The sequence below is a fragment of the Struthio camelus genome, chromosome 1, assembly GCF_040807025.1.
Source record: "Struthio camelus isolate bStrCam1 chromosome 1, bStrCam1.hap1, whole genome shotgun sequence".
Taxonomy (NCBI): domain Eukaryota; kingdom Metazoa; phylum Chordata; class Aves; order Struthioniformes; family Struthionidae; genus Struthio; species Struthio camelus.
The window spans coordinates 151,410,946-151,427,831 of record NC_090942.1 but is presented as its reverse complement, the minus strand read 5'-3'; the positions used below and the strand labels follow the sequence as shown (position 1 = coordinate 151,427,831).

Genomic DNA, 16,886 nt, shown 5'->3' with positions numbered 1-16,886 from the left:
TAGAAGGTCTAAGTGGGTACAGTTGTAGGATTGGTGTCATCTTCTATTCATAAAGCAAACGGCATACAGCAGAGTCAGAGCAGGTAACTCAATAACAGACAAGTTTGCTGTGAGTAGCACAGCTAACAAGGCCTGCTTTCCTACACATTTGTGTCTCATTTCCCCTGCATCCCCACACTTATGTTCCTACGCCCACTTGCTGCCTGCTCTTATTCTTCGCCGTGATATCCTACGTCCTCCCTCAAAAAGGTACTTTCCTTCCTCCCTCCCAGCCTTCCCCTACACCTACTTCCCGGTATCCTCAGTGCTTTCCCCTTACCCATAACCAGGGAAGCACTGGAGAAGGGCCCACACCTGCTGTGACCGGTTTGGCACCGGTGTGGCTTTCCAGCTCAGCAAGGAAATCATGGCGGTGGGGGGGAGGAGGGGGGCTCTGACCCTTCCTCACTGCTGCCGCTCGTTTTAACGCCACTTGTAAAGCTTCGTGGCTCTGTGGCTGCGACCGTCCCGTCAAACCGGGCTGAAGTAACCAGGGGATTCAAAAGTTTGAAACTAGAGGGGGCACAGGTCGCGACGTCGCCCTTCTTTCGGAAGCCCGACTAATAACAAAGGCTGAAGGGGCATCCGAGGAGCCTCCGATCGTTACCCCCCCGAGCCAGGGGGCCAGCGGGACAAGCGGACCCTCTCCCACCGAGGAAACTCTTAGCAGCGGGGAGGGCCGGCAACGCCTGAGCCCTGCCTCGGCGATGAGGGCCGAGTCACGGCAGGGGCAGGGCCGGGCAAGTGAGCCTCTTCGACGGCCCCCCAAGAGCCTTTTCGGAGGCCACTGCAGGGGTTGGCCTAGCGCAGAGCCCTCCGCGCCCGGGGCCGGGGCTGAGCCCAGTCGGGGGCGCGGGAGCAGCGCCGCCACCCGAGCCAAGCGGAGGCGGCCCGCTCCCCCGTTTGTCACAAGCGCCATCTCGGGGCGCCCCGCCGCCGCCGCCAACTGCCCCAACGGCCGCCGCAGTGGGCGCGGGGGGGGGGGGCCACAACGGGCGGCGACGGTTACAGCGGGCCCCATGTTTGCGGGGCGCCCGCCTCGCCGCCAGGGGGCGCCGCCGCCCCGCGCCCCGCGCAGCCCACCCAGGCAGGCAGGCAGGCGGGCGGGCGGGCAGAGGCCGGCGCGGCTCGGCGCTGCGCGGGCCGCGAGCAGCCCGCTCGCGCCCGCCCCGCCTAGCTCGCCGGCCCCCACCTTGCCCCTCCCGCTCCGCGACGTCACGTGCGCGGCGTGAGAGTTCCCGGGCCCGCCCCGGCAAAGCGGCGGCTGCTCCGCACGCGACTTTGCGCGCGGCTGCCGCGCGCCGCTAGGGGGCGCCGCGGGGAGGGGCGGGGCGGGGCAGGGCTGGGGCAGGGCAGCGCCGCGCCGCGCCGGGTCGGGCCGGCGCGCGCCGCTTGTTGACCGAGCGGCGGTTGGTGGCGCGAGACTCTCTCGTGACGCGCTCGCAGGAAGGGCGGGGGGGGAGGAGGAGGAGCTGCTGTGGGGACACGGAGAGGGGGAGGAGGCGAAGGGGGGGGACGAGAGAGAGAGAGAGAGAGGAAGGAAGGAAGGGAGAGAGCGAGCGCGGCCGGAGCCGAGTGAGAGGTGGGGAGGAGGAAGAAGGCGGGGAGGAGGCGGTGGTTGTGTGCGTCCGTGCCGCCGGCGGGCGGGGGGCAGCCGCCATGTGAAGCTCCCCCCTCCCCCCCCCCCCCCACAGCCCGGCAGGGCTAGGCGGCGGCGGCGCCCGGGAATGTGCGTCTGGGACGCGGAGAAAGGTGAGCGGCGGCGGGCGGGCGGGCGGCTTCCCCTCACGGCGCGGCGCAGCCCAGCCCGCGAGGCGGTCCCGGCCCCCATGGCCGCCCGGCGGTTACGCGCGCGCGCGAGCGAGCGGAGGGGGGCGGTGAGAGACGGCGGCGGCGGGGCCCGCAGCCCCTGCCCTGCCTCAGCCCCTCCCTGGGCCCGCGGCCTGGGCCTCCCCCTCCTGCTGCCCGCAGCTCTTTGCCAGCGCGGGGCCCGGCGGCGGGGCGCGGGGGGGGGGGGAGGAGGAGGAGGGTGGCGCGCGGGGTTATGTAACCGCCGGCGGGGGCCTGCGGCGGCCCCGGGTCGGGTGCCCGCGCGGGGGGGGGAGCCCAGGGCGGGGGCGCGCGCGCCCGCTGCAACTTGCCCAGGGTGTGCCAGGTGTGTGCATGTCTGGGTCAGACACCCCCGCTCTCCGCCGCCCCCTCCCCCGCTTCCCATCGTCGGCTACGGCACCTGTGTGTGTGTGTGTGCGTGCGTGCGTACGTGTGTCTGTCTGTCTGTCTGTCACATGGGGCCTAGGCTTCAGACACAACACAGTTCCCAAGGCAAAGCTGAAGTGATGCTGCGAGTATTTTGCCAGCTAAGGGGTCATTGCAGGGAAATAGGTTGGAGGAGGAGTAGGAAAGCCCGAGTCCTGATGCAGCCTTGTCCTCTCCGGCAACCCACACGCTACGGCACTCAGCCGTAGCAGCCTGTATCTGTCTGCGTTTTTCCATCGTGTTTGTTACAAGTTGTATTTGCTGAGCAATAGTGCTGGATGTAACCAGTATGTTAAAAGGAAGACAAACTGTACTTGCCATGCTTACTATGCTTCCTAACACTAAGGGACAAATCTGTTCATTCATGTTACTTCACCCCCTCCCACCTAATAATGCTGCTATGTTTTGCTATGTAGTTAGCATTGACTTGACCTGTGATGCTGAGCAAAAAGCCCATGGTAGGATGTGCACAGAAATGGCATGTTAACCTTAAGAAGAGATAGAAAGATAATGTCACAAGCACAAGACTTTTGGTAGAAATTCTTTATGTTGTGTGCTGTAGTATTTTATTATTTCTGATGCTTTAAAATTAATGTCAGAGTGTTCACAATGACAGAGCTGCAAATAGTCCATTCATGTTGATGAGATATTTTCTTCGTAATAAGGAGTAACTCTTCTTTTTATGTGTCTGGAGTTAAAATCCAGAGGCAATCTCAAACTGGATAATATTGTGCAAAGTAAAAACAGTGGATTGTAATTATATGAGCTGTATTCTTTTTTTCATTCAGATGCCATTGTTGGACCGTTTTTACCAGTTGTCTAATGACCATTACTTGCCAGAGGTTATATTTAAATTTATTTCTGAAATAGTTCCATCTTCTTAAGGTTCATGACACTTGCACACGGATCCAAATCTCTAACAAATTCTTCCTTTGTCATCTTGTCTCAAGCATGAAGGTATTACCACTTCCCACCATACTGATCTTTATTCTGTCTGTTTCTTCCACTGGACAATGTACCAAATACCTGTTAGTAAATAATCCTAGGCTGTCTCACTGGAGGTCGTTGGTAGGACAGCATTTAGAAGAGGCTCAGTGCAGACACCTGCCTTGTGACTAGCTGGTGTTTAACTACTTGAAGATGCATTGTTTTAAAAATGATAGTAGCAGAAATACATTTCAAGCCTCCGTAGTAAATTCAGATTGTATTTATTGCTGTGTATTGTATATGCATCTTCAATACATTATTCAGTAATTCACATGTCAAATGTAGCACCAGTCTGTCTTTGTGGGTAGTGTGTACGTATTCTTACTTAGTCAGTGCCTGGTCTGGTGCGGCACTAGTGCCTTCTAACTGGGTGCTGAGTTTGAGTCTTTGCTGATCCCTTGACCCAGATGTCTGTTTCAAAGAAGTTTTATGCCAAGCTTTCAACCTTGTCTACACTCTGTTTCAGCTGCTATAGAGATTGAAGAGTAAGAATTCATCAAATAAGTACAAAAACTGATTTCTAGTAGGTAGAAAAAATTAATATGATTACATAGACCATTTTTTAAATAAATCATTTGTTCAGAACAAGCAGGGAAAGAGTAACTTGCCTGACCCTGCTATGTGCTTTCCCTCATTTAATCTGTTAGCTCTTATTTATTTTATGAAGAATGGATTTTTTTTTGTATTGAACCTCTTTCTTTTTAATTAAAGGTATATATTATTATCTCTGAGATCTCTGACAGCTATTAGCAGTGTGTTTGCCTGGCATAGATATGAAAAGGGAACTAAATTTCCAAATGCTGAAAACCTCCCCCAAGAATACAGCGTATATTAATTTCGTGATAGTGCCGTGTGTTTACCTGAGCAGAGCAAAATGAGAAAAACTGGAAGCAAATAGAACTAAGAGTGGTCATGGAGTTCTGAAGAACGTTTAAAGAGCAAATCTAAGTTGATGCAAAAGAGCATGAGGAACAGGTGAGGAATTCCAAAACACTTGTCCTATAGTATGCTTGTGGAAGCGTCTTTTTTAAGAAACAAATTTGTATATAGTGCTTCTCCCCTAAAGCATCTTTCTGCTTTATTGTGGAAAGCAGATAGCATTTTAGTTGAAGACACAGATGTTTTCGGGGAGGAGGGCTTCTTGTGTCTGTGGTCACCTGCTTTTGTGTGTAACGTGGAGTGACTGATGCTCATGCGATAGAAATCAGAATTACGAAGCCCTTCTTTCTAGCCCTTTAGTAGAAGGGAGGGGACTATGCAGAAGAGCTTTAAATTCCCGGCAGTGGTGATAACATCCATTTCTCTGGCTTGGATTTTCAAAACTGACTTAAGGACTGCTGCTACTGTAGAGCTAGGAATTTGTAACTGTTAAATTCATCTGAGAGATACCTTTTAGTTTGGTATACCAATAGAAATGATTGTTACGTCTTCCATGTTATTTACTGTAGCTGCCTAAGCAGACCACAGTCACTGAATTTCAATCTTGGCTTTCATTGAAGTTAAAATACTGTCATTTGTGGAACTCATTTCCTCTCCGAGAGCTTCAGGTGTCCCAATTGGTATTCTACCTACTAGTGCTGAAGCTGGTGGCTTGAAACTTACCTGCTTTCATAAATAAAGCTTAGCCATATTGTGGTTAACTCTTCTGTGCTGGCTTTGTTATCTGTTCTGATACTTTAATAGTATCCCAGCTATCCATAAATGCTTAATCAAATCCCAACATAAGGGAGTACTGATTGTTACCCCCTTGTGTGGTTTGCCTGATTTCATGCAGTCCCTCTTCAGTTTCTTGATTTGTGAAGGGAAACAATCCTGAAAAAGAGAAAGCTCAGTAGCTCAGAAGAAGGCACTGCTCAGTAATCTTGCGTCATTCCTGCAAATGCAGGTGGATTAGTTTGAATGTCAAAACTCAAAAGCAGTGCCAAAGCTGCGCAAAGTAGGGCTGAGATCTGCTCTAGGGTTTTTCTCTGTCAACTTGGAGATTGACAGTCTTGGCAAGAGTAAGGTTGGCAGGGAGAGGTATGCAGTGTTTTTGGCAGGGTCATGTGGACTGCTACTAACTTTTTTGGTCAGCTTCTAGTTGCGAATCTCCAAAGTAAAATAAAGTTCTGTTCAGTGTGTTCATGACTTCATCTTTTTGAGGTGACTCAGATCAGCTCTTAGTCCAGGGAACAACAAGTAAGCGTCTCAGACAAATGGTAATACTTCACTTAGGTCTCTTTAGAAACTTAGGAGTTGTTACTGTTTAAAAGAAGCCATGAAACTGCTAGTAATTCTTAACATGTAGGAAACCCTACGACCCTTTGGCATGTAAGGTAATAATGCATTTTACCAGATAGAGTAAGTAAATGTATTTTACCATATTGGGCTTTTGAATGTGCCACTCCCAGTTGAACTGAAGTAGTGAAATAATGGTCTGTAGTGAAAGGATATTGTTCCTGCTTTCTGAGACTACCTCTTCTTTTCAGGAACCACTAGACTATTGGGAAAATGCAGCCTGATGAAACTGGAAAGAGTGGCCTTCTGGTCACTGTTTCCTAGATTTCCAGGCTGAAATCGCATTATTTGGTAAGCGGTTCCAAGAATCCTCAGATAAAACAGTGCTAGCAGGTGGGGGGGGAATACGATTTTTCATTCTAATTTCTGCCTGATCAGGAATTTGATGTGATCAGTGTTGCCCCTCCATAATGATTACTTGGGCTTTTTTCATGTTATGTTTTAACCTATTAAGTTCTACGAGCATTATGTTTGTCTGGGGAAGTCCATTTTTGCTCTGCGGCCTTTTTGTATCCATCCGTCTCCGCTAAGTAGCAGTGTAACACTTCTTCTTCTTTTTTTTTTTTTTCGTTGTCTAAGGTGCTTAAAATACCAACTTAAAACCACTTCAGATCAAGACTGTGACTCAGATTTGAGTTTTGCTTGGGGATCCTGAAGAATTGGAGCACTCTTGTTTTCTCCAAAGAAGACTTTCCCAGGAAAATACAGGAACACTGTGCTCTAACTCTGAATATCACTTTCAGCTGAATCTAGGAGGGAACTTGAGAGTACGTTAGGTCAGATCAAAAGTTTACCTACCTGTATACTGTCTCTAGAAGTTGGTAATAATGGCTACCAAGGTAACAGTAATGAAGCAAGCATAATGAGATACTTTCCTTTTATAGTAACTCAGCTCCTGTAGTTCATTACCTTTTTATTTAAAAAGCTTTAATGGCTTTTTATTCCGGTCATCTACTGAGCCAGTATAGTTTTTTGGCACCTATGGCGTCCTCTGTCAGAGGATCCACAAATAAACTAAGCGTTATATGAAAAAATATTTTTATTTGTTTAGATCTCACTACTTACTAGTTTCATCTGATTCGTCCTAGTCTTGTTGGTCCGAGTGGATGATAAAAGTTACATACTTGGACTGAGGAAAGATGTAGAAAACTAGAGCAGGAACTTAAAACTTCAAGGCTAAGCAAAGAAGCCATACCTTGTGAAGATTTTGCTTCAGAAAAGATTTTGCTGCTCTGAGAGTTTCACAGGCAAATCCAGAAGAGCATTTGGGAACTTGATTATGCACTTCCTGTTGGAATTGAGAAACATCATTCAAAAGCTCCATGTAGAGAAAATCCACCTATTTAGGTAATGAATCTGTAGTCATCAATACTTTTGCTCTTAAAGTTACTTCAGTTCCTAGAGTTTTGCTGCTGTATGTTTTTAGTGCTGCCATTTATATGAATGGAGGGATGATCATCCCTAGTACCTGACATGAGCTACCGCTTCAGATTTGCAAAGTGGATGTCTTACCTCTTTTTTTCACTGAAGAGTATGGCTAGCTCAGCATCTGCTCAGTGTACAGTGGTAATCTGGAGTTCAGCATGAAGCATAGCTGCCCTGGGCGCTTCTACTAAAAAACAAGTTGTACAGGAAAGAGTGATACCTTCACGTTACACGAGTTAGAACGTTGGCCAGAGAGCAAATCTGTTTCTGTGCCATTCTCTATTGCCAAAGGGATTAATCTGGGTGGTGGGCGGTCAGGTGGTCAGCAATAGCAAAGACGGTCCGTCCTCAAACAGCTGAATTTGTTGTATGCTTGTGTACATGTATATGTATACAGATACGTGCAAACAAATATGTAAAACCAAGCAAAATTGTTTAGTACCTGTTGACAAGATGTTACCAGTCTGCTGGCCCGATGCCTAGGGAGTCTGGGGAACCTGGAGATGGTGTATGTCAGAGATTTTTGCCAACGCAGTTCCTCTAAGTTCAGTGTTCACAAATTCAGAACATACACGGATTCTTTGTTCTGGCCGCCACTTGAAGCTTTTCCAGTTCTTTCTTTGAGAATGGTTATACCTTCACTTACCCACTTTTCCTGCCCTGCCAAGTTTTTCAGCTTTCCAAGAACACTTCCTTGGCTCCACGTTACTTCTGTTACTTGTATTTAGTAAGTCATAAACCATTCAGTAGCAGCAACTCTTCTCGTTTGGATGGCGGGGTCGCTTACGCTAACTACTGATTGTATGACCTATAGGCTGTTTGACCTACACCTCAGCACAGGCTTATCCTATAAGACATGAGCTGTGGGACTGGATTGTTGTCAGACGTAGGAATGCGCAAACCCAGGTTTTCACTTCCTAAACAAGTTCTGTTGATTTGTGAGTCAAAAAATAAACATCTTGTTCTTCTTTTTTTCAAAGAAAAGAGTAACACAGTTCCCTGCCCTCAATACTGTAGACATCTAAACATATAGGGGCTTGAAGGAGGAGCACCCGCCTCACATATTCATCTCACTTACTGTTTCATGTGTTGACTTAGGTCCAAGAGAGAAAGAGACTTTCTTTTTGGTTTAATTTACAGTCCATTCAGTATGCTTGCTATTGAGAATCATAATTCCACAAGTCACGTTTCTTACCCTGATTTGAGTTAATGGATTTTATTCCTGAATCTAGAAACTCAGAAGCTGGCATAGACATTGTGGGTGTGCTACATCCTCTTCAGGTTGAGGTCCCAAAAGAATTTAAATACGTAAGAGAAATAATAAAGGCAGCTGCTGAAATCTGCCAGTGTTTTGTGACAATAAGAACACTTATGTCAAGGAGATGGTATTTGAACTAAAAAGTTAATTGAGCTACATGGTTAAATGTATCAAAGCCACTTATCACTGAAGAACTCTGAAGGGAGACAAATATTATCAAACAATACAAAAATGTTGAAACTGAAGCCAGAGTCCTCTGTGAGCAGAAGAAAAATTCAACTGAGTTAAACCGCTACTTGTGACAAGCTCTAAATGGACTGTAGCTGCTACTGAGTGTTATTCCTAGAGGGGAATGAAACATTGACAGTTGGTCTCAAATTGAATCTGGCGTGCTGTTTTTCAAAGAACTAACCATCTCAAGTGCCATGTTAAAAAGCAAAAGAGTATCTTGTCGAAAACATTGCTCTAAGTTAGTGCAGACTGTGCAGTGATGCACCATCTTCCTTAGGACAGCAGATCCTCTGCTTTCTTCTCTTTCTTCTTTACCCACAGTTATGGTTCCTTAAGTTGCGACACTTAAAATAATCATCCTAAGTCTGTTGTGAAAAGGTTTAAACATTTTTGTCCTGGACAGCTCTGATATAAACGGTTAGTTGCTAAACAACTGCTCTCAGTCATTAGGATGATTAGCTGAAACAATAAATACATCTTTTTGGAGTGTTACTCGTATATAAAGTGTTTAGTTCTTGATATTAAAATAAACTCATTTGAAATAAAGCCCATGTGGAGTGGCAGAAATTTTCAGTTTGGAAGCTGAAATAATTTAGCATAGAGTCCGTGTGTCTTCTTCTGGAGGAGTAATTGAACTGAACGTCAGAATATCGTTCTTTGCTGTCAAGCTCAAATGAAAGTGTGCATGGGACACAGTTTTAGAGTAGTCATCTACACATAAGGAATTGATTCTGAAGGACTTGGGTTTTTTCCATGGTTTATGTGGGTTATATGCTATTTCACCTTTCTAACAAATGCCAAGGATGTTCATATTTTTGAAAAATATTCTATATTTCTCGTACTCACTACCAGTTTGTGTCCGATACTTAATTTGCCCAAGATTTTCATGGTTGTTCTTTGCTAACTTACACTGTTAGGCTTATTTATGGGAGAGGAGAGGGGCTGGTAGGTTTGTGGGACAGATACTCTTCAAGTGTTTTTCAGCCAGTTTAATTTACGTTACTTTAAAATATCGTCAAAGGTTGAATTACGAAGAACTTGCGGGCTGACCATGTGTGAACAGATGCTTGTAGTTAGGAGTGATTATGAGCACAGGTGGATTAAGGAGGGGAGCAGGCTTATGCCTTCTCAGGGGCTCTGTCATAACTTTCTTTGAAAAGGCTTACCCTGTAGTAAACATGGGGTAGGCCCTTGCTTTGAATGTTGTTCAGCCTTTTGTTTGCTGGGGAGAAGAACATAAGCATTGATAGATAGTAAAGAGTAGCCAGCTCACTGCAAATCCACATCTGAATTTACACTGTAGTTAGTTATAGCCATGCCCTAAAAGTGAATTTCTGGAAATGGCTGAGATAATCTTAAGGGCTCACTGCCAGTGAAAAGAACAGTCCCATCCATTCCCATGTGGTGTGGTGGTTTTTTTGTGTTTTTTTTTTGTTTGTTTGTTTTTTTTCCTTTCTGCCTTGGCCTTGTGCAAGTTTGAAACTAACCCTGAAAATGTATCACCTTTTTTCCCCTTTAGTGAGCTGAATTGGCACATAGTTTCAGTGTGAACGCAGGGTTCACGCGAGTGCGGAGCTAAGGTAGAGTTTGGGTGGGGAGAAAGGAATAGAGCGTGTAAGGCCAGCAGAGGTTGAAGGGTAGAACCATCCCTTCTGGTGGCAGTCAGCCATCGAGTTGACTCAACCATCTTGTGAAACTTTACTGTGGGAGTTTATTTCCCTCCTAGAATAAAATTCAGTTGCTTTGCAACATGCTAACTAGTTTATTTCAATAAAGAGCAGTATTGTCAAATCTAAAGCGTTTAGAATCATGAGGGTTTAAAATACGGTATCTTAAAAAAACTTTTGAATGATCATTTATTTATTTTTAAGTTCTTTTGCTGGATTCTGAACTTATAAATGTATTGTAGAATACACACTTTTAAACCCTGTAACAGCAGCTCTTTTCCAGGAGACTCAGCCAAGAATAGGACTGTGTTGTGCTGAAAAATGTGTAAACACGTAAGACAGTTCTTTCCTCAAAGAGCTTGCAGTCTATTGCCAAGTGGAGTGGTGAGTTTGATGTGGGAGCTGGAATGTAGATGCATGAAATTCAAACAGGCCACAGAATACCCGTTTGAGGGAAACGACTTTTAAGCCCTGCTGAGCTGGGATGGATTCAGTCTGGGGTTCAAGCAAAAGATTCTGATATTCATTAGCAGTGGCCTGAGATATCCATAAGCATTAAAGTTACACCTTCAAGAACAAGTTGTGTGGTGTTTGAAGTAAGTTAACTAAATCAAGTTCTTTTGCATGAAAGGGCTTTGACAGGGTGTTCACTCTGGACAGAGAAACAAAATATCTGTAACTGTTTTACACTCAAATCTCAGTTGCCTGAGATTGATTTATCTGGATTAAAAGTTACTTGTGCCATGTATTTAGACCCAAGCCTGGCAGAGTTATTTCTTGAGTCATAGGGCAACCTCAGATTGTCTTTGGAAATAGTTCGTATGCTTTCCCGTGGTACAGAGCCAGAGCATATAAATTATGCCAGAATGAAATTGGCCACATGAAGAGGCAGCAGAAATGTCTCTGCCTCATGTACCTGCACAAGGGAATGCCTAAGCGTATGGCAAAGACAACTCAAGTTTGAGCAGGACTGGTACTGGCTGGGAAGAATGACTACCCCAGATAATGGAAATAAGTAGCTCAGATAATGGAAAGCGAGCAATCTTAAAACTGCACCATGCTGATTTTGAAGTATTTTAAGGAAATAACTTTCCTGAATCAGGCTGTATATAACGCAGATGAGATTAAAATAAATAGTAACTTAGCATGCGCGTTCATATCTGTGTTTTGCAAACTAAAGCCTGAGAATTGCTGTGCAACTCTTCTATACATACATGCATGCTTATAGAGTTCATAAAATATGGGCATAACATTTCATTCCATTCCGTGATCAGTAGGATTTGATTAACAGTCTTTGGTAATAAGATTAAGTGGTTGTGGATTGGGAAGCGTACTGTTAGGCCCATGAAGCATTCCTAAAGAAGTGTTATGTACTTTTTTCCTAGTGGGCTGTGTGAGTAGAGCTGTAGGGCTCTGTGAGCTAGCAATCATGTGTCAAAACGTCAAAACTCCTGGATTCTCTTCCCCCTTCAGTTTTGAACAAGGATCTCCCTTCATCTAAAAAATTGAACTGTGATCACAAGTTGAAGAACCTTACTTTGTAGAACAGTAAGATTTTGCAATTTGTATATGATCTAGAAAGAGGTGTGGTGCCCAGTTATGTTCATTTTCATCACAGCAGTTCTTATTTTGACTTTTTTTTTTCTTGAAAGGTTTTTCCTCTTGTTCTGTTCGTAGGAATGTACTGAATACCATTCCTACCTTTACAGGCTTTTAGGCAGCATCAGATATCTTTTTTAATTTGCTGAAGATTTCTTTGTGTTTGCAGACCCAGAGTATTAGCATTTCAGTTTTATTTAAAATGCTTTTCCTGGGCCAGGAATCTCTTTACGGTTTGTCCTTGCTTTGGGCTGTAGAGATGCCCTGGGGGTTCCCTTTCACTGATTTACCATGTATTTGTGCTCTTGGATTTGTGAAAAGCCAAGATGACTCTTCTGGAACAAGTTAGATACTATAAACATAAAAAAAAGAAATTAAGCCTTCTTTGAAATTGGTCTGCTCACGACCAGTTTTCAAGTCCCCTGTCTTGATTTCCTCTCCTACTTCCAGAGGCCTTTACAAAATGTTTCTGTTACTCATCCCTTCATCTCAATTCCTATAGATAGAACATTATGTCATCCTTGCATGCACCATCATGCACCAGTGAGCATTCTTCAAATCTTGCTTTGCCTTTTTCCGTATTAAATACGTCCGTGCCGGACAGTTCTCATACTCATTTATTCCTTAGGCTTCAGAAGGGCTACTATAGAGGATATCTTGATTTTTCAAGGAAAAAATTGCACTGTAAGCACTAGTCTTTAGCAGTGGGGATTCTCCTAAGTCCAGAAAGTTTGGTTCATCATCCAGTTCCTGGAACTATAAAGGGAGATATTAGTCTCTAAGTTTTCATATCAGCATGAGGAAAATAATCTGTGACTCGAGAGCTGAACCCGAGGCATCTAGTAATCATTGAAATACCGTGTTCCTAACTTTAAGAGTTAGAGTTTAGAGTTTAAGTGGACTGGCTGAGTCAAAAATCACATCTGCCAAGGAAACGGTAAATCATAATCAGATGTTGGGAGTAGGCATTACAGAGTAGCTTCTCTGGTTTTGTGGCTTCTAGGAAGACAACTTCTGAGCAATGGATTTGTCGTGTTTTCAGCACATTAACCTAAAGTAGTCTTTTTTTCTGATTTCTAGTTCTAATCAAACTAAGCCACAGGCATTGTTCTGGTTTTAATTGACCCCCCTGGTTGTGGTATTCTCTTCTAATAGCTTTCAGAATGGAGGTCGGTCGTCTTCACCTCCCAGTTTCCCAAAGAGAAATTAAATGTTTTTCAAGGTTTCGGAAAAGTTCTTTCTCATGAAGGCAGTTCTTCAGTTTATCAGGCATTGGATATTTTACTTTCTACCTTACTGATACTGGAAAGACTTCTTCAAACAAATTTAAGATACTCGCCATGAGGAGATCAGAATACAAGACTACTCTTGACCCCTCTTTATAATAAGAGGGTTGTTTTTTTTTTTTTAGATAAAGAGGCTATTTGTGTAGGGATCAGAGATAAGCAAATTATCAAATCCTATCTCCTCAAGAACTTAAGGAGAAGAATGAGGAACATTTTTGTGAGACTGATGTTGTGGTGATGACTTAGCACTGGGTTTCATATAGTCTTGAGCGTTTTTTGTTTTTTTTCCTTTTTTTCAGAGATTGGCTTCCCTTTTTGGTAAGAGTTTCTTTTTGATAGATTGTTCATCCTTTATTAAGAAGAAGTGAGAATAGTAAATAGTTAAAATCATAGTGTCTCTCGTGGGCTCATATGCTGATATCTGTGATGTCTAAAAAGCCTAGACGATGTTTTAATGATTAAGTGCTCTATTTGCTTGAACTTGGACTTTTCTCTTTTCTCCAAAAACTGTTCAGCCAGAAGTGATGCGTTTGGATTATAATTTACTTGTGTTTAGTTGATAGATTTGCTTCATATGTAAAATTTGTATTTTTCTAGCCGTTTCTAGTATGTACTGTTCTCTACAGAAAAAAAATAATTTCATGTGGTCACCCAATTCATGTCTTTCAATTTTTCTCACTTCTTAACAGTTCTATGATACCTATTAGATAGAGCACAAACCACTAAACGTTATTTTCAGAAGACCCAATGTGTGGGAAATTTTCTGTCTAGGTACCTGATTTCTTACCCAGAGACCAATGTAACATATTGGTGGGGGAGGGGGAAGTTGCATTGCTTGGTTTCTAGTGTAGAACTCATCTCCTTGACGTAGAATTAATCTTTGCAATCATACACATCTGTGTAGGTTATGTATCAAATGACAGCAAATATGAGAAGAATTGAACCAGGTTCATCATGATCTTCCTGTGTTTGCAGAGATCCTGAAAAATACTTCTGAAGCTTGCCTTTTCGAGTTAGTCGTACCTACTTTGACTCTATAATTGTGTGGTTGCCTAATGTGGCATATTTGCAATATTACATAAATATCAGTGTATTTATGAAACCTTCTGCAGCTGTCTCTTGTTCTGCAGTCAGACTTGCCTGCAATCCAGGGTGGATTAACTGTATTTCAGAGTGTGCCTGCAGAGTATGTAGCTCTAGAACAGAAGGGGTTTAATAAGAGACAAAAGCTAGAATTCAGCTTTCAGCCAGGTTCAGAGGCAACAAAATTTTAGTATGATGAACGAGGCAGTCTGCAGAGCAGTGCAGTATAAGTTGAGGCCTGGATAGATAAGTGTCTAAAGTAGGTTATCACCTCAGTCCACAGTTATTCTGCCTACATGGAAGTACATAGAAAACTTCTGTGCTCTTACTGGACAGTACTATGGATAGTCCAGAGAATAGGTATCTTCTCAAAAGCAGGAAGAGGTAGTAAAAAATTCATTTCACTTCCTTTTACGTATAACCTGTAGTTTAATGCATTTTTATGGAAGATAAAGGAATAGAAATTAAATACTTAATAAAATAAAGGTAAGTGGCCTGATTTTTCTTCCTAATAGTTTCAGGGTATACAAGATCCTGTTACTATCCTCACACTTTAAGAGCTCTAAGAGCGAAAACTGTGTTTTTATTTAGGGGACTAGTCAGAGGAGAAAGTGAGAGATGTAATATACCAGGCAGTGACCTCATGATCAGCCTACACCATTAATCAATATTTTAGATTCAGTGTTACAACAGTTGTAGTTAACGTGGATCACTTGAGTGCAGTGAACAGTTGGCCACAGTCCAAAACATTTTTTTTTTCTCTCGGCCAGTTCTGTTCTAGCCCACTAATGGCTTATCTGGGGACACTGCTGTGTACAGTTCACAGTCCAGGGATAAGTGTCTTGCATAAAGGCAAACTGTAATTTGCCTTATTGGGTATATTTGTTTATTTAAAAAAAGAAAGCTAGAGGTAGATCATATTAGATCATTTAAGCAACTGACTTTTCACTGCACAAAATGGCTTTTTTTTTTCTTTTATGTAATTTATTGCATTTGGTATAATCAATCCGGTCTCTAATACCAGGAAGTTTAGCCTGTATTCCACTGTGTAGAGAGTATCAGATAGGAAGGAACAGATCGCTCCTGACTTGTACAGTATTTTGCCTGAATGGTAGCAGTTGTATTTAAAAACTTTTTATCATTCCTTTTTTATAGGATGTGTGTGTTAAACATGGAAAATTTAATAAAACATAATGCAAACTGAACATTGTAATGACATTTTATATTCTGGGTGAATAGATCAAAATGTGCTTATGTGTTTTAGATATGTAGGCAGGAGCTACAATATGAGTTAGTACAAAACTGAATAACTGGGATTTTCTTCAATTTTTATTTTCTAGGTTAAATGTGTAGCTCATATATTTTAGTACATGCCCATTGAAAACTAATCTCTGTGATGATCTGTGTGTGGCCTTTAAGGCATCTTTGAAATGCTGATGCTGATATTACTAAACACCTTAACTGATCAAGTGTTTTTCTTCCTATACAGAAGCTTCAGTATGAGGCGGGGTGGATGGAGGAAACGGGCTGGCGAAGGCGATGGCTGGGGAATATGGGTATGTTAAAAACTTAAGTGGCTTTTTGAAAAAAGGTAAATGGTAGTATGGTTAAAAAGGGTTTACAGTTTTGTAAAATAAGCTTAAGGTATGCTCTGAGTTTCATCCTTTTGCCTCACTTGAAAAACATATTCAGTTCAAAAATAATTTTTATAATTGCTAAGTTTTCAAGGGTTAGTTCACAGACATCCACTGAGTTGCAGTATTAATATTTGCAGACCTTTGGGTAGCTTTAAACAACGATTTAAAAACTAAAATAAATAATTTTAAAACTCTTTGTAGTAGTCTCCATGAATTTCTTTTTAGTTGGACAAAAAAAAAAAACCTGAGAAACCAGATTTACATAAGTATTTCTGATACTGCTATGTCTCATCTATATCTAAGAACAGAAAATATGTGGAGCTTGATGAATATTCTTTGCGTTGTTTCGGGGCCAGTAAAACTCTAGTTTAACATCAAAACTTGCATCTTTTCCCCATTTTGTTAGTAACTTATACGGTAAAAAAAGAAATATGAAATAGGTCCTGCCAAGCTGGCAACAAGATGCAGTTGTCTTGTAGGTAAGAGTTTAGGACGGCAGACCTGCTATTTTCCATTTGGAAAAAGGGAGTCATCTTTTGCATATCAACCACAATCAATCTGAAGGAAGGCTGCTTAGCATTCCAGTCGTCTTGTAAGCAATCAGTTTCAATCTGTGAACATTAGAAAATAAGACTATCATCATGTTTCCTTTTTTGTTTGTATTTTAACTTAAAAACTAGGGAGGGTACATGTCTGCAAAGGTTAAGAAACTGGAGGATCAATTCCGGTCAGATTCAGCTGTTCAGCACCAGAGGGATGGAAATTCATCAAGTATATTTAGTGGAGTTGCTATCTACGTCAATGGCTTTACAGGTGAAGTTTTCGTTTTTAAAGAACCTATTCTTTCCTGCATTCTTTCTTGTTCTAGTATCTGTTTATCATCCTCAGCAGAGCAAAGAACTATAAAATACGAATGTTTGCAACTAAGTAAATACGCTGTAATTACTGTGTACGTTAAATTATATCATATACGATCTTCCTTTCACAAATTTCATTATTAAAGTTTTCAATATAAAATCAGATTTAGGTTTAGTAATAAATATTATTTCACTAAGTTATTTAGAGGAATGGTCACTGATAGAAGTAGCAGTAATTTTTTCCGCCTTTCTCTGGTCTTGTTATTTGAAATGAAACCTAGGCG

The 16,886-nt window shown here is 42.8% G+C and overlaps 1 protein-coding gene across 12 annotated transcripts in view; it reads left to right on the top strand.

The window, feature by feature from the left end:
* Positions 1 to 1,507: 1,507 nt before the first annotated feature.
* REV1 (REV1 DNA directed polymerase) overlaps positions 1,508 to 16,886 on the top strand; it is a 62,468-nt gene continuing 47,089 nt past the window's right edge. For 2 of the 12 annotated variants that reach the window (XM_068924337.1, XM_068924294.1), the window contains exons 1-4: positions 1,525 to 1,791; positions 6,139 to 6,906; positions 15,598 to 15,664; positions 16,426 to 16,558. In XM_068924337.1, the coding sequence (XP_068780438.1) occupies positions 6,839 to 6,906; positions 15,598 to 15,664; positions 16,426 to 16,558 (268 nt within the window). In that variant the 5' untranslated portion in view covers positions 1,525 to 1,791; positions 6,139 to 6,838. Of the gene's footprint in view, positions 1,792 to 4,128; positions 4,258 to 6,138; positions 6,907 to 15,597; positions 15,665 to 16,425; positions 16,559 to 16,886 lie in introns of all 12 variants that reach the window. The other 10 variants (XM_068924385.1, XM_068924369.1, XM_068924321.1 and 7 more) reach the window with 9 other exon arrangements.